The sequence below is a fragment of the Ornithodoros turicata genome, chromosome 4 (genome assembly GCF_037126465.1).
Source record: "Ornithodoros turicata isolate Travis chromosome 4, ASM3712646v1, whole genome shotgun sequence".
Classification (NCBI taxonomy): Eukaryota; Metazoa; Arthropoda; class Arachnida; order Ixodida; family Argasidae; genus Ornithodoros; species Ornithodoros turicata.
In genome coordinates this window covers 54,811,353-54,837,369 of record NC_088204.1, presented here as the reverse complement: position 1 = coordinate 54,837,369, position 26,017 = coordinate 54,811,353, and the positions used below count along the sequence as shown (strand labels likewise).

The 26,017-nt window shown below is 44.5% G+C and overlaps 2 protein-coding genes across 4 annotated transcripts in view; one reads left to right on the top strand and one right to left on the bottom strand.

Annotated features, from left to right (window-relative positions):
- LOC135391571 (intraflagellar transport protein 56-like) overlaps positions 1–9,630 on the bottom strand; it is a 30,185-nt gene extending 20,555 nt beyond the window's left edge. For 2 of the 3 annotated variants that reach the window (XM_064621865.1, XM_064621867.1), the window contains exons 1-4: positions 9,344–9,630; positions 9,128–9,259; positions 4,365–4,457; positions 4,003–4,304 (exon numbers count right to left, since the gene is read on the bottom strand). In XM_064621865.1, coding sequence (XP_064477935.1) covers positions 4,003–4,304; positions 4,365–4,457; positions 9,128–9,259; positions 9,344–9,346 — 530 coding nt within the window. In that variant the 5' untranslated portion in view covers positions 9,347–9,630. Of the gene's footprint in view, positions 1–4,002; positions 4,305–4,359; positions 4,458–9,127; positions 9,260–9,343 lie in introns of those variants that run through there. The other variant, XM_064621868.1, reaches the window with a different exon arrangement.
- Positions 9,631–9,652: 22 nt separating this feature from the next.
- On the top strand, positions 9,653–25,702 carry LOC135391569 (coiled-coil domain-containing protein 137-like). The gene is made up of 6 exons (XM_064621863.1): positions 9,653–9,849; positions 10,462–10,595; positions 15,864–16,116; positions 19,116–19,195; positions 25,373–25,440; positions 25,522–25,702. Exons 1-6 carry the CDS (start codon positions 9,767–9,769, stop codon positions 25,684–25,686), a joined length of 783 nt encoding a protein of 260 aa, XP_064477933.1. The 5' UTR covers positions 9,653–9,766; the 3' UTR covers positions 25,687–25,702.
- Positions 25,703–26,017: the final 315 nt, after the last annotated feature.

Below are 26,017 nucleotides of genomic sequence, written 5' to 3'. Positions count from 1 at the left end.
ATTATTCTTTATAGTCCTTCCCAGCCTAGGAGTATAGCAGGCAGTCAGTTTGTCATGAGAACAGCTCTGCTAGTATCGAATTAAATCTGTTTCCAAACTGCATATATACGCTTCGTGCAAAGCGTCCACCGCGCCACGGAAAATCCTGGCGGCAGCCATCGGAACTAGTTGTGTGAGCCCGCTCGGTTCTCGAGGGCTATTCGTACGCTTTCAATCGTCACCTTGCTTCGGTGACGCCACGCCTGAATTGATAGCTGCTAAAAGTAATGGCGTACCGCACAAAATGTTGCGGTGTCGAGTGCACAAATACGTATGAGAATGCCGGGGGTAGGGAAAAAATAGTCCCACATGTTCCCGCGCGTGCAAAAATACAGGGGTGTGATCGCGGATAACTGATGAAACACATCACAGCCGATCGAGTGTTACCACTCGCTCTCCCCACTCGTTGAAAATGGGGGCCTTTTATAAAAATAAGCCTTTTTATCTGTTAATAGATAATAAAATCTGCACGCCATTCAATAAGTAACATAAAAGCGACATCATTCGCTGCACTACTTCGCTAGCAATATCGTTCGCTGGATGCTAGTATTCTTCTACTGTTGGTCAGACACGAGTTTTGAGTTCATAAGTTTGAGCTTGATTGTAAAAAAAATGAGACACGAGTTTTACAGTTGTCCCCCGCATCTTTTCCGTGTTGAAGTTTATGGACAATAAAAACTGTCGCCCTCTCATTCGTTGCTTCATTGGCTTTTCAACTCCACTTCTGCTGAAGATACGGTTCATCGACATAGAAAGTATGACAGAACAACTGTAAAACCTGTCTGACCAACAATGGGAAAACACTAGCACCCAGGTTGAATTGGGAACCACATCCAACGACCCTCCCGACCCCGTACAGCGAGTGTGAGGTCTAGTGCAAAGCGTTTATGTGTGCTTTATTTTATTGGTATGTACGAATACAGAAGGTAATGTTCCTCTTTGGTTAGTCCTCTGTAATTCGTCCTGCGTCTCCTAAAATAATGCGGGTAAATGCCGTGCAGCTTTCATTGTTCATTAACATCAATGCGAATTTTAAAAAAAGCCTATGTCTCCCAATTTTAACAAATCAGGAGGGCGAATGATAGCACTTGGTCGGCTAGGATCAGTTTCATCGGCTCTCCAGAACAGCTGCTGTATTTTTTGGCGCACGGAACCTCGCGGGACCACTATTTCCAACCAGGGATCATTTTTTTCGGGACCGGAGAATGCCCCACCGGGTACAAGGTTCTGCAGTTTCCCGCCAAATCCACACGAGGTGGACAGGAGAAGAAGATATGGGTGTCGGCCGTCAAACGTACGTGTCACAAAATAAGCTAGTCCGTGGATTCTACCTGTCTTTTTTAGGTCAATGATCCTAATTGGTTGCCGTAATCAGACCATGTATCGTTCGTGTTGTGTTGAGTGATGTTGTGGTGTGTGTTCTCAATCCAGACATGCACTTCCAACTAGCTTAGACCTTGTCGCTTTGTCCGACTCAGGTAATGGGACTTCTGCATCCCTTTGGTGTAGGTGCAACATTTGCAAGGTTGCTGTGAAAAGTATAAAAGAAAACACACGCAAGTGCGGTGCGCACGCAGTAAAGCTCAAAGAATTGTAATAACGCTGATGTGCCTGCTTCGCCGTGTAGTCTTATGCCTTATTGACCGCTGAGGACAGAGATTAGTCGTTCTGAGTTTAAAGTGATTGAAAGCAGCAAAGTTACACAACCGATTCACACATTTTTGGTTTTCATGACGCCCGCCACATACACTTTTGACTGATTTCGATATCGGACGACTCACACAAAAAGTTCGCTTTCCCACTGCTATGTGGCCACGCAAAGCGCCACCTTTAGTCGGTGCACGAGGCGTATAGGGACCATGCGACATCTAAAGGCGGCGCTCTGCTCCATCACAACATCACCACCAGCAGTGGTCTTGAGAGTATCTGACGTGATACCACGCCGCCCATTCTATGCATTCTCAAGTGGGACCGTACGTATGCATGGCGACCACCGTAATTAGAGGGGCTGATTTTCAAAGTGGAAATAATGTGGAATCTTTCAGGGGCACGATTCAAGAGAAGGGAAACAAACTCCACAGAAGCAACCACCATAACTATAATGTATCTAACAGTGCGCAAGGAGATACAGCAACTCACAGAGAGGATGGTTATTTAATGTCTCACAAAATCCTAGCTCGCTAGCAAAGACTAGGCACGTTTCTCTGACTCCACCCACTAGTGATTTCATGTTTTTGACTCAGTCTCGTATTCCTTTCGTCCTTTTGGTACATCACTGCGCACAAAGCTTCGTCGCTGAAATCTACATCGTGCGTCCGCTTTATTCATACAAATAAACACGTGTGGTCACAACATATTGTCTGAACTTGTACCGCAGTTTTTCCCAATATCTTCAGAAACAATAACACTAAAGAGACCAAACAGAAATTATACATATGAATTTTTTTTACCTCGACCCTCGGCTACCGCCATGAGCTTGCCGCATGACGGCTGTGAAATGGTCGCTGAGTAAATACTGAACCTTTTGTACAACGTAGAGAACTTCCATTCTCACTGTGAGGCTCGTCAACAAAATTACTGGGAGCAATGTTGCCTCTGGGCTCTGGCAATGAAATACCCCATTTATTATCTCCAAATAAATTTGCTGTATGGTCAGTGCATCTGTCGGTCCTAGAAACTAGGGCACAAGAAATAGAGTATATTCGCTCATGTTGCACACACTTCATGCAATGGCTGAACGCGCGTCACGAATGATATTCGCTGCGAGTTTAGTGCCCTCGGTGGTATTGGAAGCATAGAAATCGCAAGAAATGAAACGCCTGGTCCAAAGTGGAGAGTTCCTTTAGGTGCTTGCACAGTTAGTGGTGCCACAATTCCAGTGTGGCAAAAAAAAAAAAAAAAAATGACCCACTAGCACTTCACATGTAAACAAGCTGGCTACCAGACGGGTGTCATGCAAGGTACCTTCTGTGGAGGCCGCATCGCAGCGCCACCAGTTTGCCGCACAGTCCCTCTTTGGTTAGTATTCCAGTTAGCCCACTGTGAGAGCAAGTTTGGCTTACCTGTTTATCCCCATCTGTGAGATATTTGTGAGATGTAAACCATGTGACCATATAGTTAAAGCGACATATAATTTCGTACGTGTAACAAAACCAGTTCTAGATCACACGTCTTTGTGTGTCTTTGCCTAATTTCAGACGAAATTTTGATTCTGTGACCTTTTGTATAAAATTGTGCATCGTATAAAAGCGCAGACTTTAGCTATTATATCACATAGGTTGTCTTGAAAGCACTGTAAAAGAGCCATGGTAGGGTGCACTTTAATGACACTTTAATTTCAAACACCTTAAACTTGTGAATAAACATTCTCCTGTTCTCCAAAGGCTCTTTGCAGCTTTTCTTATCTAGCTTTTTGATTCCCGTTTCATAGCTCTTACGAGGTCGAAAATGACTGAAAATTCATGGAAGAAATTGGGAGAGTACAGCAAGGTTCGCCACCTCAAAACATACCATAACTCGCTTCATTGGTACTATACACAATTGCTTAATTAGTATTAATTCCTAACAGCTTCTCTTACTGCTCACAAAAGCCACATTTCCATTGAACTGTAACCATGACTTATCGTGGCATTGCACACTTTGCATAAATGGGCAATACGTACTATTTCAAGAAACATACCAGTAGCTGAGAAGACGTGATGTTGAGAAACACAGGGTGATTTCACTCACCCTCAACGCATTCTCTCTGCAAGCAAGAAAGCACGTTGGAGAGAATGTGTCGAGCATGAGTGTTTCTTAGCATGGCTTGGTGCATTGATAAGAAGGTAGCTCGCATGTGTAACTGGTGGCACCCCGGATAGAGACCGTGGGTTCGGAACCCAATTGCTGGTTACTTTTCATGGACTCCCATTACTCAATTGAAACGTGTACTGGACAGGTACTGAGTGCACCCCACAATATTACCTGTTGTCGAGGAGCAATCGCTTGTAGATGTCAATTGCCTCCTGGTAGTGAGCACGCAGATAGTGGATGGAAGCGAGTGACAGCTGGTCTTCTAATATGTCCTTGAGTAACTGGTGGTGGGAGAGGAGCTTCTTCTCCTCTCCAAACTTGTGGGCGAGGTGAAAGAGGATGCGATTCTCCAATTGGCTCTTGGGGCCTTTCGCCACGGCTGCCTGCGCCTCCTGGTACATGCCGAGGTGGAAATAGCAGCACGCCAGGTAAGTCCACGCCTCAGGACACTTGTCTCGCAGGCGCTCGTATTCCTGTTCAAAATTCCAGAGGGCTCCTCATATTTGCTTCTTCTTCTCTTTTGTCTACCTTACCTGCATAGCTTGCTTGTAGTTGCCCAGATGGAAAGCACAGTACGCAATCCATAGATCTGTCTCTAAAGTGCCTTTCCCAGAATTCCGAGCAAACTGAAAGGAGTTACAACCATCTATATGAGCATAATTTGATAATTTGCCTCAAAAAGTATCAACTCCACAACATACAGCTACCCCATACTAAGCATTGTGAAAATGAAGTGTTCTGACATGTGCGGCACATGTCAGAACACTTCATTTTCACAATGCTTGGTATGGGGTTGGCTGCATGTCGTAAAGTTGGTGCTTTACATATTACTTAAAATGCGACATGCTTCCACGTGATGTGCCTGCATAGCGTATGTGCATACAGTATATGTGTGCGCCTCGTTCGTTCGAACTCAACATATGTCCTTAGAACAAGGGTACAGGGGTGGATCCAAACCTTAACTTTGAGGGGTCCCTTCCTCGAGGAGTATAACAGGGTGGGAAGGGGGTTAGGAACGGTAATGTTTAACCTAACGCTTTTTGGGGGGAAAGGGACGGAATGATCGTTTCTTACACACTGCACTGTTACAACTGTTCCCAAAGTCAGAATGAAAGTATAATCTGTCTTGTGAGTCTGTCAGCTTCTGCATCGTTCACTTCTCTGTTGTTCATGTCCTTACGTTCCTCATAGTCAGGCAAATGTCCAACCAGTACGTAGTTTCCCCAGAGGGCAACCTCTGCGGCGACGAGTTTGTAAGGAGGGGAGGCAGTGGCAGATCCACGAAAAGGGGGGGGGGGGGGCGATCGCACCCCCAAAACGACAGTTTCTACATGGAATTTCCCTCTCTCCCCTCCCCCACTACATGCTTCAACAAAGAACTCCCCCCAAACCCAGGGTCTGGATCTGCCCCTGGGGGGGAGCAGGGTTCAAAACCGGAATGGAGCAAGAACCACTTGGAACCCAAATCTTTTCAAAAACCAGAACAGGAACGTAACCGCAATTCACCATCAGCAATTAACCGAAACCATAACTTGAGCCGAAAAATGTGATTTCGGTTACCGTTCATATGAATCGGTTCAAGCGTGAACGCAAACAACTTTGGCTGTGGTATTCATATCGCTTTACAACTCTGATTAGTGGTGTAGTACGTGCTTCTGTTAAAGGAGATCTCTTCGGCTTGTGTTTTTCATTTAGAAGTTGTGTAGACAACATACCATCTTATGCGCTTGGACCCATAATCGGATGACATATGCATCGTATGACGTGTGTTGCGTATGTCCCTAATGAGTGACGAACTGTACTCTTGCGATAGTTTAAGATGCCGAGAGTTGCACGTTGTTTGTTTCCACATCTGTTTGCCTAACTGCTGAACGTACACAGTTCTTCTTGCCTTGTAGCTTGTTACGCAGCATGAGCAAAATGAATGTGCACAAGATAATAGAGACCGCAACAAATTACTTAACGGGGGATGTTGCAAACGGCAAAAGTGCGTTGAAGATGCAGATGGCACTGCACCACCCTTTCAGAGCGCAAAATATAAATACTCTATATGTTCATTTTTTCCTGTTCGCACTTTGTAGCTCACTTTGAGACATCCACGCAGCATGCAGATACCTCCTAGAGAAGGCCGAAAAAAATACTGGTTCAACCGTTTGGTTACCGGTAACCGCAAATATTAAAACGGCGAATCTCGTAACCAAAACCGCTTTCAGAGTTCTGACACTGAACCGTAACAGAAACCTATTCACCATGTCATTGGCTCTGGGGCTGATTAATAATTATTGTCTCCGACGAGCGAAACCTTTTGTAAAAAATCCTAGAAAAGCCATCCCTACCGAATTTTACGCATTTTTTGTACCCATATGTCTGCGTTCGTCATTTTAGCAAAACAATGAGCTACAAGTTAAACAAAAGCCTAATTTTTGCTCTGTTCAACGATGTGCAGCACAATTCTCTATCCTGTTTCATTTCGATAAAATTTGCGCCGCAGGTGTCAGAGGTACGAAAATTTTGTCAAAGTTTGCGAGGCGCGTGCGTAAAAAGGCCATGATGGATTTGTAAACAAAAAATTCTGGTTCACAACGAATGCCTTAGCTTTCTTTTGACATACAATTCATGGTTGCTAAAAGCTTGGTAACTGAGTTACAGCGCTCACAAACTGCCATACTTCGCCACGCCCAACGGACCGGTGTACTTCGCCGTCACTTGCTGTTTTCAAGCATGTGCACTCACCACAAGTTTATAAATGCTGGTGCATGAGCCACAATACACGTACCAGTTCATAACGAATATATATTCGCTTCAGAAGCATTCCACTTTGCAGAAAAATGAAGGAAAACCGGTAAAGAGAGGAACAAGGAATGGCAATGAGATCAACAGGCGCTTAATTTTCCATATTTTATTCAAAGAGAACAGTGCCTTAAAGATGCATTAAAGCATGGTCGTCACTTCACACATTGCTCTCCCAAGGGAAACATCCTCCTGTGCACTTCTGTCAGCTTTGTACCAAACGTGACATTAACGAAGGCCGGGTACTGGCCGCACGGACATCAATTCGGTCTGTTTCGATTGCCTGAATGCTGCCACTTCATCTGAAGGCAGGTGCAAGATATGCGTTGTGTGCCCTCGTTCTGTCAGCACCGAAACGAAGTCCTGAGCCGACCAAATTACGTCCGTTGCTTGAGACCGCATGTTGTACACACTTGCTGCGTGTTTAAGCGAGCCCCCTACTCCATCACAGGCATTCTTCCCATGTCCATTCGCTGAAAATATCCAGTGTGTCAGCAGAGTGTTACGGCGCATCTCGTATAACTGATACCTGTTTTTGAAATGCGCCGCTGCACCGTCCGACACATAGACGACGTGTGAGAACACCGGCAGTATGTCATCAAGGGTGTCCAATATTGTCTTCAACGCAAAAAGCGTGTGCGCTGTATCATGGCGCAGGTCATCGCTTACCGTTTCCAGGCTAACGGTGTAAGATTTTGCCGTTGCAACGCACGTGAAGAGCGATACTTGGCTTCTCTGCCAATAGTGGCTCTGGACTTCATAAGGCAAATTAATCGTCCAGTTCTCCGCAAAATCGAAGTGAAGGACAGTGTGTCGGAGCCTCGGGAAAGATTTCTCACTCCAAATGGCCTCTGAATGTTGCGGATGTGGTTGTGCTTTATGAAGAGTGCAACCCCCTTGCGGAGCTCCTTGACGAATGCGCGACCGCTCATCGTTTTTCTTATGAGGTTGCCGGACTCCCACAACGCGAGAACAACTTCATCTTCTGCACTTATTTGTAAAGTCTTCACTGTTAACTTTTTAGCTCCAGCCCATGCTTGGCACTCTTGGAACAGGCATGCTTCACTTGGTGGGTCACATAAACACATTAGTTTAATGCTGTCTTTACACAGATCACGTGCAGAGATTGTGTTCACGGCAATAACGACAAGTTCGAAGTTGGCACAGTACGTGCAAACACACTGAAACTGATGGGGTGTCACTCGAACCCATTTCGGCCGAAGTGTGTAAAACTTCGTCAATCCTAGCTTTATATCCGGGTGGTCGTTTTTGAACATGTGGTACGTCTCTCTTATGGATCTCGTCATGAATCGCTTCACAACTGCTTGGTTTTCCCCGTCCTGCCGTATGTGAATGACATCTTTCTTATTCGGGCTTCCTTAAAGGTTGTGCTGCGTGCATCCCAAGAAAAAAAAAAAGAAAAAAAAATCTGATTACTACGAGCCCGCATACGTGCTCGTATTCATCCCATTCGACTTGTTTGTTTCTTTCCATCCTTTTTTATTTTTTATTGTTTGCAAAGTGGAACGCTTCTGAAGTGAATATATATTCGTTATGAACTGGTAGGTGTATTGTGGCTCATGCACCAGCTTTTATAAACTTGTGGTGAATGCACATGCTCGAAAACTGCAAGTGACTGCGAAGTACGCCGGTCCGTCGTACGTGGCGAAGTATGGCAGTTTATGAGCGCTGTAACTCAGTTACCAAGCTTTTAGCAATTATGAATTGTATGTCAAAAGAAAGCTAGGGCATTCGTCGTGAACCAGAATTTTCTTTTTTACAAATCCATCATGGCCTTTTTACGCACGCGCCTCGCGAACTTTGACAAAATTTTCGTACCTCTGACAGCTACGGCGCAAATTTTATCGAAACGAAACAGGATAGCGAATTGTGCTGCACATCGTTGAACAGAGCGAAAATTAGGCTTCCGTTTAACTTGTAGCTCATTGTTTTGCTAAAATCACGAACGCAGACATATGGGTACAAAAAGTGCGTAAAACTCGGTAGGGATGGCTTTTCTAGGATTTTTTACAAAAGGTTTCGCTCGTCGGAGACAAGAGTTATTAATCAGCCCCAAAGCCTATGACATGGTGAATAGGTTGCGGAAGACTGGAGGCTGTGGTCGTTACAGACGCCGGATTAGATCACTTCAAAGTGGGCAGAAATCGCTTCGGAGCACAGCCGTTGTTTTCACCCCTGACGCTCTTGATTTTATATCTCGCCTACCACGTCGTCTCGGAACCTGGGACCAACGCCAGTGTTCATGCCACAGGTGGGGCTATCACATAAAAAATGTCGGAAAAAAATCGGAGACCCAAAGGTTAGGGCCCTGCCTGAATCTGAATGAAATCGCTTATATACATGTCTTGGTGTTTGCATTGGTAGAGCCGAGCTGTTTTGGGCAATTTCAAAAATTGTACGCTCCCCTGGTGTAGGGAAATTCCTGTGCACACCGCTTTGCTGTCATGGAGGCACATCTCCAACCTGTCATTCAGAATTCACTTGCCTCGACGAGGGTTAGCGCCCCTGTGAAGTCGCGTTCCTTCAGCAATTCTTGCAGGCTGGGAACTCTAGACCGCTGCTGGCGATCCTTACGCGCCCCGTCAGGACCCGCAGCGGGTTTCGTCCTCGAAAGCAGCTGCAACGAGTTACCAATACCGAAATTGACACACTTCGCACATATATAGTTCCCGGGCAAAACGGCAGTACAGTTCTCACATACCATTGTGTGGACAAAATGCCGACTATGAATTCCTTGTTTTGCGTGCTTGCTACCATGGTGACTGAACTGCACGTATTTGGCTTATCGATTGCTACACTTTGTAACGTGCTGGCACCACCACAACATATGACAGAATCCGCAGTGTGCATGCCAATGTATGGTGAAGGACTCATACTAGAAGAAACTAACAAAGCTCTCACGCACACTCGCGCGTAGACCACCTCAAAAAGGTGCGGATTTGGGAGGTCACGCGCGCACGTGCATGTGTGTGTTGATATTTTGGCGGAAGTTCGCATCGCCTCGTCGTGTGAAAGCGAATTTCCGGCGCACCACGTGGTTTTGTTTGAGTTGGTTGGGAGTTCGCGAGTCAAACTTTGACTGCTTTGATCGCTTTTGCTTCTTGTTTTAGGAACTTCAAGGAACATGGGACGGAGAATACCTAAAAGCACGCGACACAAAAAGCTGAAGTCAGTAGATCCACTTTTCAAAGGAACTGTGAAAGAAGAGTAAGTAGTCCGATCGGCACAGTGGACCCGCACTTGAAAGTTATAGCTGCCGACATAGCAAGTGAACTGACTTACGGAGAGGCAAAACGCCTTTCGTCCTGCAATTCTTTAATCGCGGCTTCTGGTCTGCTGATTCCAAGGTTTTGGGTTCAAACCTGGCCGAGGATGTATCAGTTTGGTGTCACGGTACAACATGTTGTCGTCCACAAGGGACGTGCGAACCTCATTAATCCATCTTGCTTCTCTTTGGGGGCACCACAAATTCACCACTCCTCTTCTTAGATTGGCTACCATTTTACGCACTGTTGGAGGTGCGCTTGTCAGTGTGCTATTTGATTCAGGATTCTCTATTACTGAAATTCTTTAAGTGCCAACAACAGTTCAGTAGACAGGGAAGAGTGTACCACACGTTTAAATCCAACGCTAATCCATTGCCGTTGTTAAAGGCACATTCACTTATCTTATCTACAACTGCTCTCATCTTAGTCTATGCTTTATGATAGTGCAGCTTACATGATGCTGTCTATGTACTGTGCACATATTTATTGTGAGAGAAAGCGATTGACATGCTCTAGGGTACAGTTAGGACTAAGTTTCCTGTCTTTGCTGCAGCCGTCGAGCAAACCGGCCACCCAAGTCTTTGGAGCAGGAAGTGCCACGCTCTTTCACTGAACTGTTTGGCCCCAAGCAGAATGCTGTCAAGGTGGCACTACGCAAGAAACGTAAACCAAATAACCAAATCGAAGGTAGGCAGAGGAGAGGCTCTCGTACTGTAAAATACTTTAGGAGTACTGTTCAGAAATTCCTGGATCTTTTAGCAATAAGTTCCAGAAAATACCTGTTGGTAACAATGACAAAAATGTTGGAATTTGCAATGAACGAGATTGAACTGAGAATTAATTTATAATGGCACTACTACCATCACATGCGTATTATTACGTCATTCCACCATCGTTCTCACCTTGAGAATGTATGTTCGATCGTCGACATCAACTTTCCCAAGGAGGGGTATGGTTTTACGTTGGTGTTGCAGAAGCACCTAGAATTTCCAACTCACGTAATCACCACGACATAACCGCACAGAACACACCTCACAAAACATCCTGCCATGTGAATTCACAAAGTATTAAGACCACAAAATTAACCACTTATACGCAGTAAAACCCCGTTAATTCGGATATCACGAAACTCACGAAAATGTTCGAATTATCAAAATGTCGAATTATTGAATGAACCACATAACAAAGCATGTAATTATGGAGACACTTTTATTTAAGACGAACTGTCAGAGTATAGTAGTTCGCTTTTGCAAGCTCATTTGCGCTATTAGAAGTTATTGGAGCATGGTTAGGTGCTCCACCGCACTTGCACCACCAAAAGCACTCCAGGAGAAATCATCCGAAACCACAAGTTTTTCTGCCGCGGCAGCGGCTCCTCACATTCGTCGTCCGACGATAGTCTTCTCAGCAGTTGCAAGGACATTGTCCACAATTTCATCTTCAGTCAAACTGCCAGCAACAGCATCGTCAATTGCAATGTAGTCTTCAAGTTGCGCTAAAGAAGGCAGGAGGCCACGGGAACGGCAGTTGTGTACCATAAGGCAGAATTCTTAGATCACGTAAAACTGCAAAGGCGAAAGCAGTTCGCGATTTCTTTGGAGTTGGCTACAGAGTCGACATGGCAGCTTGGCGTTCTTCTTAGTTGCAGAGTGGCACCACACCTTGCCTTCTTTGTCCAGGTGATTGTTCTGGATTGGGGCACACACTGTTTGCATTGGTTCGTCGCGATGTTGCACCCTCCGAATCATGCGGTGGAAGCGCGACAGCTTCTGAATTAACGAGTGTTTCTTAGCATAGACTTGTACAGACATCTGTTGGGACCACACGAGTCATCCGAATTTCCGAATTGATGGGGGTCAAATTACCGAGGGCTTACCATATTACAACAGAAACAAGACGGTTGAGAGCATCTAAATTTTAATGAGACAAGACTTTCGTGCAGAAGGCTGCACTTCTTCAGGTCTAACGTCAAGTTACAAACATCCAGAATACAGGGTGTTTCACCTAATGTGATAAAAAATTCTAACTGGTGACGTAGTACTCGCCGGAGGATTGTGGGACCTTCGGCAGTTACTTTCTGGAAACTTTTGCCATCATTGAGGATGGCTTTGGACAATTTTTAATTGCGAGAAATTTATGTTTTTTTCTGTTTTTCAATTGAACTTTGAAGATTGCACAGCGAACCTCACTTTTTATTTTACAGAAAGATGAAGTCCTCCACGGATAACCGCAGATCCAACAAAAACTATGCACAGTATCGCAACAGAAATAGTAGAAGAAAATTTATAAGAAATACGCTTTAGCCGCGCCTGCTTGATTTTCGCAAAGAAGCGCGCACGAAATGTGTGTCTAGAGGAAGAAGTGTCCCCGCTTTCATTTGTTTTGCCTTCTTTGTTGTAAGACGGTTGTTTTGTTTTCTTTGTGATAAGTCGGTTATCATCAGCATCAAGGTCAAAGCGGGGGGATGAAAGGTAAAACAAGAGACGGGAACACTTCCTCCTCTCCCCGCAACCTACATGCACTCTTCTTTGCGACAATCAAGCAGGCAGGGCTAAAGCCGTGTTTTTACTAATTTTTTTAGTCTATTTTTGTTGTGATACTGTGCATAGTTTTTGTTGGGCCTGTGGTTATCCGTGGAGGACTTCATAGTTCTGTATAAAAAAAGTGAGGTGCGCTTGGCAATTTTCAAAGTTCAATTGAAAAAAATTCCCTCCTTCCTAAAAGCCTTCCAAAGCCTTCCTAAATGGCGGCAAACGTTTCCAGAAGGTAAATGCCGAAAGTCCCACAATCCTCCGGCGACATCAAGTATGTGACCGATGAGGTATGAGTGAAAGCTGTCACGACACTAGCATAATTAGGGTTCTTCATTTTCGGGTTCTATGATTTTTCAAATTTGGGAGGGAAAAATCTGGTGCTATTTGCACACAAGAATATGGGGAGAAATCGGGTGTTACCATCTCTGTTTGATAAGTCATCAGGGAATTTTCGGGTGAAATGAAAGGCATATGAAACAAGCCAGTGCTGTGACACTGGGACAAGAAACAAGAATCTTTATATTTCCGCTCGGAACTGGGGCAGTGAATGGCCGCGGGATTCAAACACTTGCCTAAGTTCCATAAAAGCTCGTCTTTGACTCCTGCAGGAGGGGACTATAAAAGGAGGACAGAAGGGTTGTCAGAAATAGCTCTCGTTGCTGATTTTCTAACAGTTTACCTAGAACAACAAGTTGAAGTCAGGTAGATATGGGGTTTTACCCGGATTCTTGAAAACTTGTTCGGGGGGAACTGTCGTGAAAAATCAGGTTTAACGCGAAAGCGAAGAACTCAAAGCATGTTATGTATATGAATGACCACAGTGGCAGGGTCAGCACTTGGCACAAAAGGCATTCCCAGGCGACATTTAGGGAATCACGGCTCAAGGGTGTGGAAATGAGGACACACAACTGGGTGATACACAACAAGGATACAGTGCTTGCCAGCAGCTAAGTAACGAAGCCAGCAGAGATTTGGCAGCACTGCTGTAATCCTTGAACACTGTGCTTCCCTCTCTGGCTTGCAGTTCTCCGCCACCACTTTGGCAGGTATGAGGCTTTGAAAATGTCTGTGCTGATCGAGAATCCTGCCAAATGTGAGGGGTGATCCGTAATACACCAACACCATCTGTATGCAAGAGGCAAAACACCAGCAGACATTCATGGAGAGATTTGTGCAGTTTACAGTGACGTTATGAATAGGCACAATGTGGCGAAGCAGTGCCGTCAATTCTCGGAAGGAAGAACTGATGTCCATGATGGAAAAAGAAGCGGAAGGTCGTCTGTTCTCACTAATAATGTTCTTCTCAAAATTGAAGATGAAATTCATTCGAATAGGCATGTAACGATAAGGAAATTGCACGAACTGGTTCCCGAAGTGTCCAAGACGGCGATTCATGAAGCCGCAACTGAGGAATCAGGGTTTAAGAAGTTGTGCGCAAGGTGGGTGCCAAAGATGCTGACCGACGAGCACAAAACGAAGAGGATGAGTTACGCGCTGGCCTTCCTCTCGCACTACATGCGGAAGGTGACCAATTTCTGGACTCAATAGTCACAGGGGGCGAAACATGGGTCTTCCACCACATGCCTGAATCCAAACAACAATCACTGCATTGGCGTCATACGCAATGTCCAAAACAACACAAGTTCAGAACTTCAGTTTCAATGAAGAAACTGATGGCCACTGTTTTCTGGGACAGGTGTGGCATTCTGCTTGTTCACTTCGTGCTTCCAGGCACAACAACTAATGCCGCCGCATACTGTGAAACCATGGAACGGCTATGGCGGTCAAAACAAACAGAGGGGACTGTGGATAACTGGCATGTGCCCGCTTCATGACAACATGAGTACAAGAGAATTTAAGGACAACACGAGAAAATGGGTGAAAAGGGGAACTGATATTCTAAAATAGGACTACTGTCCAAGAGTTAATTTCTTCCTAGCAGGCAAGGTGGCACAATGCCACAGCCCGTTACAAAGCCACTAGGCATCTATCCGTTATAGCTGATTAAGCTGAACTGCCCAATATCATTGCAATCTTCAAAAGAGGTTTAACAGCACTGTTATATTGTTACTGGTTTGGTTTCGAGCAGCTGGAAACCGACATACCCATGAGACACTCTCTACTTTTTTGTATGTGCTTACATTTAGAGTGTATGTGTTCACATTGGGTGTGTTAAGTAGACGCCCCGGGACACGAGCGTTTCAGACTCTAATCAGTTAACGCACCACTCGCGCACCCGAGAGAGTGAAGCTCCGTGCTGCTTTTTGAGCTCCTGTTTCAAATGGGTACATGGAAGCAGACGACAGGCACCCAGGTTCTTGAGATTTCTCGCATCGAGATTGAGATTTCTGCGCAGTCTCACCTTACTCGAGTCACACCCTGTCTACCTGGAGCCATCTTGTGGCCTGTTATATCAATACACCACAAGTACATAATTAGTAATTTGTCTCAAATGCATTACGTTAACGCCTGCTATCCAGGATGCCCTTAACAGCCTCCCGCGAAGGACATCGGCGGACGCTGCAATCAGGGGCTATCAATCTTTGAAATTCATTAATGTGCAAAATATGAAGAACTGAGACATATGGCTTGTGTGTCTCATCAGAAGGCTGAGTTCTCTGTGGTAGAGGATAAAACGTGGTGGTTGTATTTCACTCTACTATCCCTTTGATAAGGTTAAAGGAGCAATGAGGTGACATTTAGCATCGCTCGAAATCCTCGCCTCGTCTGTCAAGTTGCTTCAGCAGGGGTCACCATGCAAAATATTTTCGTTCTGCGATGCGTTATAGCTGTGCTATCGAATTTACAAAAAACTGTCTGAGAAAGCAGCCGCTGGCATCCGACACAATGTTCTCGTGGCGTGGTAAAGCTCCGTTCCTTGAAAAAATGGCTAAGAAGCAAGCGAGCTGGTGAAGATGATGCATAATGTAAAAACCCCGATACTAGGGAACACGAACACAACTAACTAACTAACTCGACTAACTGGACTAAGTGGACTGGACTAACTGGTCTGTCCCTTCGTGTTCCCTAGTCTCGGGGGTTTTTACATTATGCTCCATTCCTTGTTTCCTTGTTTTTTCTCCGCAGCTCAAGTGCCACGTATACATGCTTGAGCTGTGTCACCGTACGCCACTAGTCACGTGAGGGGAGTAGCATACGTCACGACGTCCTCTCGTTCTGCGATTTTTCAAAGGTGTGCAGAATAGAGCCCTCGTGCTCACTGTGTTGGTCAGCTGCGCGCGTTGTTCTTTCGCAGGAACTCATTTTATAAATTGGAGAACATTCCGCACCGAAAAGCGAAAAAAAATTGGGGGGGGTCACCTCAGTGGTCCTTTAAGACTACTAGTGTACATTAGAAGTGACCAGCTTGATATGTGACAGCAATTATGTGAATGTCACAACTCGGCACATTCTGTGACAGTGAGACAGTGCAAGAAAGAGGTCGAGCAGCCAGGCATGACTCGACCACTGAAGCCCCTCCCCGATGTTGTGCAGCAGCAACGGTACGAGACGGATCGCCAGTTCATTCAGCGCATCAACAGCTTTGCAACAAAGGCTTTTGGGGAGGCTGCTATCGAGCAGAAGTTTGACGTGGACATCCGTCACGACAGTACGGGAAAAGTAGTAGTCAACGCGCAAGGAAGCGACCCAGACTACGGATCGAGGAAACGCGAGTGAGTTGCCTTTCTCTCGTTCTTTTATGTATTTCTCCGGTGGTGCACATGATGTACCATGTGCGAATTTCCAAAAATAAAACGACCCAAACTTGTCTCCTTCAAAGTAGTCCCCTCTCATACTTGTACACAGCTGCCATCACTTTGAAACATGCTGTCAAGATAATGCTTTGGAGTACTACATAGTTCATGCAACATTTTTCTTTCTTTCTCCTTTTTTTTTTTTCTTTTTGAAATTTTTTGTGAAGCACCAGACACCAGTGGTCCCCCAACCACCTTGCTCCCTAGGTCTGACTCCTGTTGACTTATTCCTAGAGTTCAGCATATTATGGTTAAACCCTGTAAAACCTTTTTTAAACCTGCGGGTGTTTTGCTTGCATTTTGCCTGCAGGTGTACAGTCTCCTCCGTCTAACACTGTTGTCGCTGTTTTGCTGCGCTGCAGTACTAAACATGCAACAACTCCCCCGATATAGACCATTGATTTCATTTTAAACCTTGATTTGCATATCATCACTTGGGGTAAAACCTGAAAAACTCCAAAGACTAACTTGACAAAGTGTCAATTCAGCCTCCAGTACATGCACTGCAGAATGCTAAGCACTGCACACTCAGCATGGCTGTAACCTAAAATATAAGGAGCATGAAGATCTGCTTTTCCACCCAATTTTACCCTCATTTACAGCTCCTACAATAAAATCTGATCCCCCCCCCAAACTTGATTTTCAAACAACATAAAACCGGAAAACACAAGACACTTATTCCTGTTCTTGAAGTTGAAATCAACACTGATAGGTCGTTGATTCAGATAAGGGAAGATATAGAAAATTTGTTGCAGGACCTGTGAAGCAGGATGATTTCCAGAGTGTGTTCCTCATCCAGAGAAAGTGTTGGGAGCAGTGCACAAGTACAAAAGGGAGAATATGTTAAAGCGATAATCGGGACCTAAACCAACCTACACCAAAGCTAAAGGAAAATGTTACTCAGTTTCATATGATGATCAGTGTTGCCATAGAAAACATTTCATTTGAATTTGCAGCCAATTATTGCAATTAAATTTTGTGGCTAGGTCTTTGACATGCCTCTCAGTAGCTTCCGGTTTTTGTTCTGCCAGGCAATTGTGTCGCAGGTCTTGTTGACTCTGCCATCATCATCGTCGGACATCCAGCTCCTGCGGGCTGTCAGTTTTTCCCACAAGCATTAATTAGGTTTTCCCTCACTAGCATCTTCATTGAGCTATCTGTGTAGCATCTGGTGAAGATGCATATCGATCTTCTTCGCCAACACACTCCCGCAACAAAGCTCAATGCTATGCAAGTGGTTGGTGAAGATAGTAGTGAAGTCAAATGGGCAGGATCCGTTTAATTACTGCTCATGGAAGAATGTGGTCCAAGGGAGCTGAATGTGCAAGATTCGACACATAATGACAGTGACAGACTCAACTAGGTTTCTGTCTCATAATGTGTGTACCAAATTGCTATTGCTGTGTATTACTTGGATGTTGCTCGAATAATGGAAGGAACTCGGCATAATGAGAATTATTATAAGAAATCTATAGCTCCTTTAATACTGTAGAAAAAAGTGATAGCTGCTGTTCAGTGACAACCTACCTTGAGCAATTGAACCTCTACATGAAGTAAGGGGATAAGGTAAATAACACTGTGCCGAGTTTGTCTGAATATTTGGCAAGGGGATTAACCTGCATTTCCTGTTCCTTACTATTCTGTGCCAAGCCAATAAATTACAATACTGTCCCAGTTTTTTTTTCTTTTTGACTATTATTTATATGCCAGTGTGGCAATAATACTGAAAAACAGATAAGTTGACCTTCACTCTTACTTATTTATTTATTTATTTATAATACTTCTGGCGATTGCCATAGAAGGAGGGGTAAATACACACGATTGCGCACAGGAGTCTAGTTGTGTGTAACGAATACTATTGCCATAGTTTGCATGACATTCTACCGTAATATATGTGGCATACACAAGGTGTCCCAGAAAACTGCGAACATATTAAAAAATATATATATGACCCTTTTACCAAGATGAAATCAATTGCAATATAGCATATGCTAAAGAAAAAAAAAAAAGGGCACTCCTTAGGAGGGCATTAGCAAAGTCCAAAAGCAATGTCTTAATTAACTTTCATTTATTAACTTCTTAATTATAAAAGCAACAAAGTTGTCCCAATGAGAACATCTGTTCCTTTCGGTCACCTGATATCTTAGCCATTTTCAGAACAAAAATCCGTTCGATAGATCGCCCGCAAAAAATTAGTGAAGGAACGCCATTTTTTTCTTTATTTTGTTCATTGTGCATCTTCGGAGACGCGTATTTCCTTCATCCTTAACATGAGAGGGGGAAGGAGCACAGTGCCGCCTCACGCGTCGAAGATGAGCTTTAACTTGCGGAAACAAAACAAAAACAAATGTATCGGGTGACTCTATCGGAACTGTCCTTATGTTGGGTTGCATTTTCTGTTTCCTTTTAATCTTTTTCCAGGATGCGAGAGGCGATAGTGTGCTCTTTCTCCCTCTCACATTGGGGGTGAAGGAAAGACGCGTCTTCTAAGAAACGCAATGAACAAAATAAAGAAAACAATTGCGTTCCTTCACAAATTTTTTGCGGGCGATCTATCGAACGGATTTTTGTTCAGAAAACGGCTACGATATCAGGTGACCAAAAGGAACAGATGTTCTCATTGGGACAACTTTGTAGCTTTTATAATTAAAAAGTTAATTAATGAAAGTTAATTAAGACATTGCCTTTGGACTTTGCTAATGCCCTGCTAGGGAGTGCCCTTCAGCATATGCTATATTGCAACTGATTTCATCTTGGAAAAAGTGTTATATTTATATTTTTTAAAATATGTTCGCAGTTAGCTGGGACACCCTGTATAGAAGGGTTACACTCAAGCAGCTTCTCAGTGATGCCTCCAACAAACAAGGACCCACGTTGAATATTCAGTTGATATCCTAACACTGACAATGTGTTCACAGGAAGCGACGGGCTCGTGAGAAGAGGCTCAGGGAGAAGAAGCGAAAAATTCCCACACCTTCAGAGTTCGCTCACCTCAAAGGTAATATGTCTTATGTACGGCAGACCATCAGTTTGTCCTTCCTTCACAGAATAAGTTTGCAAAACCCCAAGACACAAGATTCCTCTTGTGTAGTTTATTTGGTGTTACAGTAGGTTACAGTGTTACAGTATGAATCAGCACCAATTACCCCACCTAGCTGCATTGGTTTAGTATTATACAGGGTGTTTCATTTAACTCGAACCCCACCTTAAAAAAATAACGGCTCATTGCATCACAACGAAACCAACTGCATAGTATTAAAAGTAGCCTAAAATGTTTCAGAGTATTTTTGTACCGCAATTAATTAATTAATTAGTGGAAATTAATTTTATAACTTTCTAGTTACAAGGATTACAACGAAGGTGTCAATTGTGAAGTTGTAGGCGCTGCCATGAGAAAACAAATCCAGTGTCTCGCAACACTCTAGCTCTAACGACTCGTTTTTTCCCGGGTCTGCAGAAATGTGCCCGGACTTCCGAAACTTGGACGGTGCATGTTTCCATCACGCCAAAAGAGCGCTCCATCGCAGAGCCCTCCCACGTCCACTTGACGAAAAAGGAGATATGCGATCCATTCCGCCTACACACTTTTCTATCACCCTTGCGTGGTGCCGTATCTGCTAGACTATCAGGAGGCATGCTGACCATGACAACGCGGTGCTTTGTCTTTTTATTGTTTGTTTGATTTCTTCCTCTTTTTTCATTCTTTCGCCGTGAAGCAACTCAAAGTATGCGACAGGGGAGATTATCTTTCCACGGAAGCACCTTGAACCTGTAGCATGTGTTTACAAAAAAGAAAAGAAAAAGCGAGCAAACCAGAAGACACGAGGAAGAGCTGTTGCGGGTGGCATTTGTTCAGTCGCTCTTTTAACGTTTATGCATTTACTCATCTACAGCCACTCTCTGTAAAATGGTTTGTGGCACAAGCAATGCTTTATTCCAGCGAAGAGCCAGCAGGTATCATGCTTCCCCTAAGTGCTGCACAGGGAAAACAGAAAAGAGCAAGATAAAAGTAATTGCCTCTTTTTGGTGTCACTTATTTTAATGACAACTTATTTTAAGATAGAACAACGTGAGCCTGCATTTTGCACATGTATTCTAAAATAGCAGAAACAATAACATGGATATTCAGAGCAGGTGCTCGAAGAGTTCGCCGTGCGTCATCACACAAAACCGGCATCTCCTGATTGTGTTCTCGGTCGCCCTCCGCAACATGTCCTCGGGGATTTCACGGCAAACTTGAGCGATCTTCGCCTTGAGGGCACCAGGTGTTGTCGTGTCCTCGACGTACACGCGGTCCTTCACATATCCCCGTAAGAAGAAATCCAGAGGCGTAAGGTCCGGGGACCTGGCAGGCCATGGCACTGGTCCGAACCTTCCCACCCACTGGTTAGGAAATGCGTGGTCGAGATAGGCGTGAGCTGGGCTGGAGCTGTGTGCGGGAGCGCCATTGTGCTGAAACCACAGCTGGCCATATCGCGCGAGTGGGAGGTTGGCGTAGAACTCTTCCACGGGGCCCTCGTTTAGGTATCTGTCCGCGGTCAATGTCCCATCAAGGAAGATGGGTACAATGAGGGTCCTGTCGCAAATGCCGCACCAGACGTTGAGGGACCATTTGTATTGATGATGGGACTTGCGCAGCCAATGGGGATTGGTGGTACTTCAATAATGAGCATTGTGCAGGTTCACCTGAGATCGGCAGTGTGCAAAAGCCAGTTGGCATAATGCAACCGGTTTTCGAAGTCTCCTTGCTGCAGCTGTTGATGCAGTTAAATGTGGTAAGGATGGAGGCAGGCCTCTTTTGCTACCCTCCTCGCCGTCGACAACCGAACGCCACTCTGACTGCTGGCCTCGCGGATGTTGGCTAGAGGGGCTCAAAGAACGCCAGGATGTTGGTTCGAAAGTCGTCTGAAGGTGTTGATGACCTACGTTGCTTTCAGGAAAACTTGCCAAATTCTTTTAGCGTCTCGTACTGACAAACGGTCGTCGCAGAGCTTGGTCTCCTGCCAGGAAGCCACATCTGAAAAATCTTCACTGCCTTTTTCTTATTGCACTGTGGAGCACCTAGGGCCAGCACCATGTCAGCTCTTTCTTCGTTGGAATAGGCCATTACTTGACCCGCAGAGCACCCAACAAGGAGTGCGTGTACGGAGACGAAAGTGAACAAAGAATCAAGGTGCTTCGGTTGAAAGATAACATTCCTTGTCCCGTACTTTCAGTTCCGTCACAGCGAAAAAACAGGAGGGAATCAAACAAACAATAAAAAGACAAAGCGCCACGTTGTCATCGTCACTGCACCCTCTGATTGTCTAGCAGATATGACACCATGCAAGGATGATAGATAAGAGTGTAGTAGGTGGAATGGATCGCATATCTCCTTTTTTGTCACGTGGACGTGGGAGGGCGCTGCGATCGAGCGCTCTTTTGGCGTGACGGAAACATGCACCGTCGAAGTTTCGGAAGTCCGGGCACATTTCTGCAGACCCGGGAAAAAACGAGTCGTTAGAGCTAGAGTGTTGCGAGACACTGGATTTGTTTTCTCATGGCAGCGCCTACACCTTCACAATTGACATCTTCGTTGTAATCCTCGTAACTAGAAAGTTACAAAATTAATTTCCACTAATTAATTAATTAATTAATTGCAGTACAAAAATATTCTGAAACACTTTAGGGTACTAGTAATACCATGCAGTTGGTTTCGTTGTGATGCAATGAGCCGTTATTTTTTTAAGGTGGGGTTCGAGTTAAATGAAACATCCTGTATGTTTAATCGAGGCACTGTCAGATTTCAGCTTCAAATCAGTTACTTCACCATGTACTTGTGAAAGTGACTGCTATGTGTTCAGTCATGTCTCGATTATCCAGACACTTCTGGAGTTGTCCCTTTTATTCTGGATAACAAATTTCTGGATAGCTGAACCAAACGAACTCCCGGGGGAACCCGAAAACTTTGGGAGACCTCTTTATAGCTCCAGAAATGGAAATTAGTAGGCTCGTGTGTGACAGAATTTTGGTAACAGCCACGGCACCCGCTGCATCACCCTGCTGTTGAAAGAAGGGTAATCTCCCAGAAAGTTGGTTCCGTACACGTTTTGGTCTTTTTCCAACAACAACAATTATATTTTGACGATGAAGTGGTTAGGTTTTCCACTCCAGTGGTGGAACGCTACCTAGTAGCTAGGTTGTCTAATAGGAGTGATGACTGTAATGGTAGATGCAAATGCCTTTGGCGTGGGCCAAGAGAGAGGGGCGATGCTTTCAGACTGCCTGGACAATGATGTACACATGTGGATTTCTTACGCCTGGTGGATACAGGGCACCTCTTCCGCTTATCGTCTACCATCTCTACCATGTGCCCATACGCACCAAAGGGGAGTGACCTGTTAAGAAACGGGAGTCGAGCAGTACGGAATTCCCCGCTGAGATGTGACCCTTTTCCGGAACAATGCGAACACAGCACATGCCAGGGACAGAGGCCGTTGATATATTTCCCGATAATCGAATTTGAATGACGTAGGTTCTGGAACATTGGTCCCCATACTCTCACTCCGGATACGGGTAACAAATTCCAGATAGCTGAGACAAAATCCAACGGTAGCAGGTTCGCTTCCCGTAGTATGTAGTCCGGATAACAAGTTTTCCGGTTATCTGAACTCCAGATAAGCGAGACATGAGTATATTCCTATAGAACACAGCTTATTATCCTTAAGAATGGCTTCTGTTTCATACCTATTATGCTGCAGTAGATTCTCCAAATGCTCCATTTACCTGTCCAAAACTTTTCTCTTTTCTCAAACATCAATTCTGCAAGCTTTCTCTTCGGTGCTACAGTGCAGGTCATAGGGCATTTTTTTCTAGGGCTTTGGTGCAATGCATCGTTCGAAGGCTCTGAGCAAATTGAACGCAAGTGGTAAGGCAAAAAGATGAAGAAAGGATTGACCTATCAATTACATCACAGCTGTACATCTGGTGCAGTTACTAGTAGAGCTGTGCGAATATTCGAAATTTTGAATATGAAAAGAATATCTGAAGCTATTCTAATGATATTTATTATCAGTGTTCCAAATTTTCGAATATTTTTCTAATAGTACGAAAGCAAAATATCGCTATTGCCATTCTGCAAGTGGGCTTCGCCTCATTACACCCAAGAGTTAGGTGAAGCAGCTTCACGTCACTGTCATTGTTCCTTTGGTGTACAGCTCTATTCTGCAAGTCAGCTTCACCTCATTACACTCGAGTGTTAGGTCAAGCCCGCTTTACAGGTTTACAATAATTTGTCAATGGTCTATAACTCATGGTCAACACTGTACTCTGGGCGCTGCATGTTCCAGTAAGTTACTCCCAACTTTCAGAGTTATGCTCAGTAACAGATGGAAATATGTGCAGTTTCTAAAAAAAAGTACAGGAACTTCACAATGTACACAGGGATGCACACAAAGCAGGCTGCATGGAATTCTCACCACATCACTTCATCCCACTAATGCTGTCTACTATACACAACACAGAGGGACACTTCTCTCACGATAAAAGGCTCACAAGTTTGGAGCAGAACATCATCGAATGAACACAACGCCACAAAATATTTCTCCATGAGGTATTTAAAATTATTATAATTTGACCTTTTCTGATTATTCAAATTTGATTCGCTGTCTAAAGAAATTATTCCGATTTCATTCACAGTGCAGTTGAAATATTCGCAAACTATTCGCGATGGAAATTTTGCTATTCGTACAGCTCTAGTTATTAGGGTTGAGAAAACCAGGGCCGAACCTTTTGGACTATCAATATGTTGTGTTGTTTTTAGCATAGATCAAGGTAACACGGTTTAGCTCCACGTGTAAGGTGTGCTTCAGCTGGAGCCCAGTTCTGTCTGCAGCAAATGAATTCAATCCAAATCCCTCTGCGAAAGCATGACTCAGTCGAAATCTTTCTGAAGAAAAGGAATTCAGTTTAAATCCCTCTTTAAAAATGTGATTAAATCCAAATCAAATCTGCATTACCTCTTATGTGGATTTAAATCAAATTCAGTATTTCAAATCTACAAAACTGGTCCTCAGGCTCCGCGTCTTCAGGGACATCTGGATCTCAAAATGACCTAGCAATTCCCTAGCGTTAGGTCGAGTTGACACATTTTGATTCTGCTTTATCATGATTTATACCGGTGGTTCCCAAACTGTGGTTCACGACACCAGGGGGGGGGGGGGGTTGTGACACGTTCTGAGGGGGGTCACGAAGCAACCCACAAAGTTAAAAAAAACTGCCACTCTGTGCCAGCTACTCTACGTTGCCAGGAAGCCCGTGGCGGCAGACCCGGATGTTTCTCATAAAATCACTTGCATGCGGGGTACACGATGCTTTCGATGCATCAGAGAGCCTCGCTTTCCTGCCTGCTTTCACTTGTGCACAAGGTCCCAAAAGCTATGTCATGAGGTCCACTCATCTATCGCGGCATACACGACGCCCTGCCCTCACGGTGCACCACTTGGTGGCGTCTTCTCGAATTAGAGCAGATGCCAAAATCTAAGAAAACCATTTCGCGTGTGTTATCGGTGAGCGAAGCATGCTGTTGTGCAAGACTTTTTTGACCCAGAGAACTACGGTTCTGAATGTAGCTCCAATAATATGTCAGTGTATAGTTTTAGCTAACGTTCATGTGCTGAGATCGGAAGACGTCAGGCACCGTGAAGTGAGAAACCGGGGTGGGGGTCATCTGTATTTTTATAAAACGTGGGGCGGCATTATTTGGGAATCACTGATTTATACTTTTAGTAGCTTTCTCCCTTAAGAGGGGTAGTACACTTGCTCAGCGGTTGATGCTGAGTAGTGGGAAAACATTCCTACTGGTGACACAACTATGATATTCAGACGTACTACTGTATAAGTAGTTAATTTCTCGGTCATAATAATTTGGGAATTCATTTGAGGAAAATTTTTTGTGGCACGTTATTTCGCGGTACGTTGATCCTGCACCACAGAGTTCCTAAGGGCGTCACTATAGCATCCGCAAAAAATGACTACAGTATAATTATTATACAGTATTCAAAATGTTCAAGCATTTGCACACCTCCCCTAATGCCATAATATATTTTTAAGGCACGCAAAGCTCCTGCTCTTACACAGCTTTGCAAGCCATTAAAAGTACTTTACACAGTAAATTCCAGAATAAGGTGTGTTACAGATGGAGTGGCATTCGGAGAAGTGGTCCATGAACCACCACAATTCAGCGGGGCACACAAGGAACAGAAGGTGAGCTATACAATCTCCCCCCTCCTGTATGCTTTTCATAAAAGTAAACTGCAGCAGTTTCTCCTGCATGTTTCCTTTAAGACTCAAAAGGAGCTGCTGCTCAAGAAGCTGCTGGAGACACCTGCAAGTCGAGACTTGACAGTCAAACGAAAAATGCTGCAACCTGGAGATCGAAGATTACTCGAGGCCGAAAGGCAACGTGTCATTTCTGCATACCGACAGACTAAAAAAAAGTCCCTTAAGTAAAATGTCTTTTGCAGTACTTCTACGCAGTATTGAAGTGGAGCATCTCTCAGAGGGGCACTAAAATGCAAAAACAAGTTCACTTCAAATTACATTACACGCTACGTTAATTTCGTACTTGTTATCATGATCCAAAACTTTGATTCCGTTACGGAGCTACAACCGAAATTATACTGGACTCTTGCTTTGGCGCTAAGCAGTGAACGTCGTTTCAGCTCGTGCATCGATGTTTTTAGTCGATGCTGCGCGTTCCACGGCATGGAGCCGTCCCGGTGAAAAACATAGTGCACGTTGCGAAGCGAACTGGCATCATTGTTCAAAGGACGTGAACATA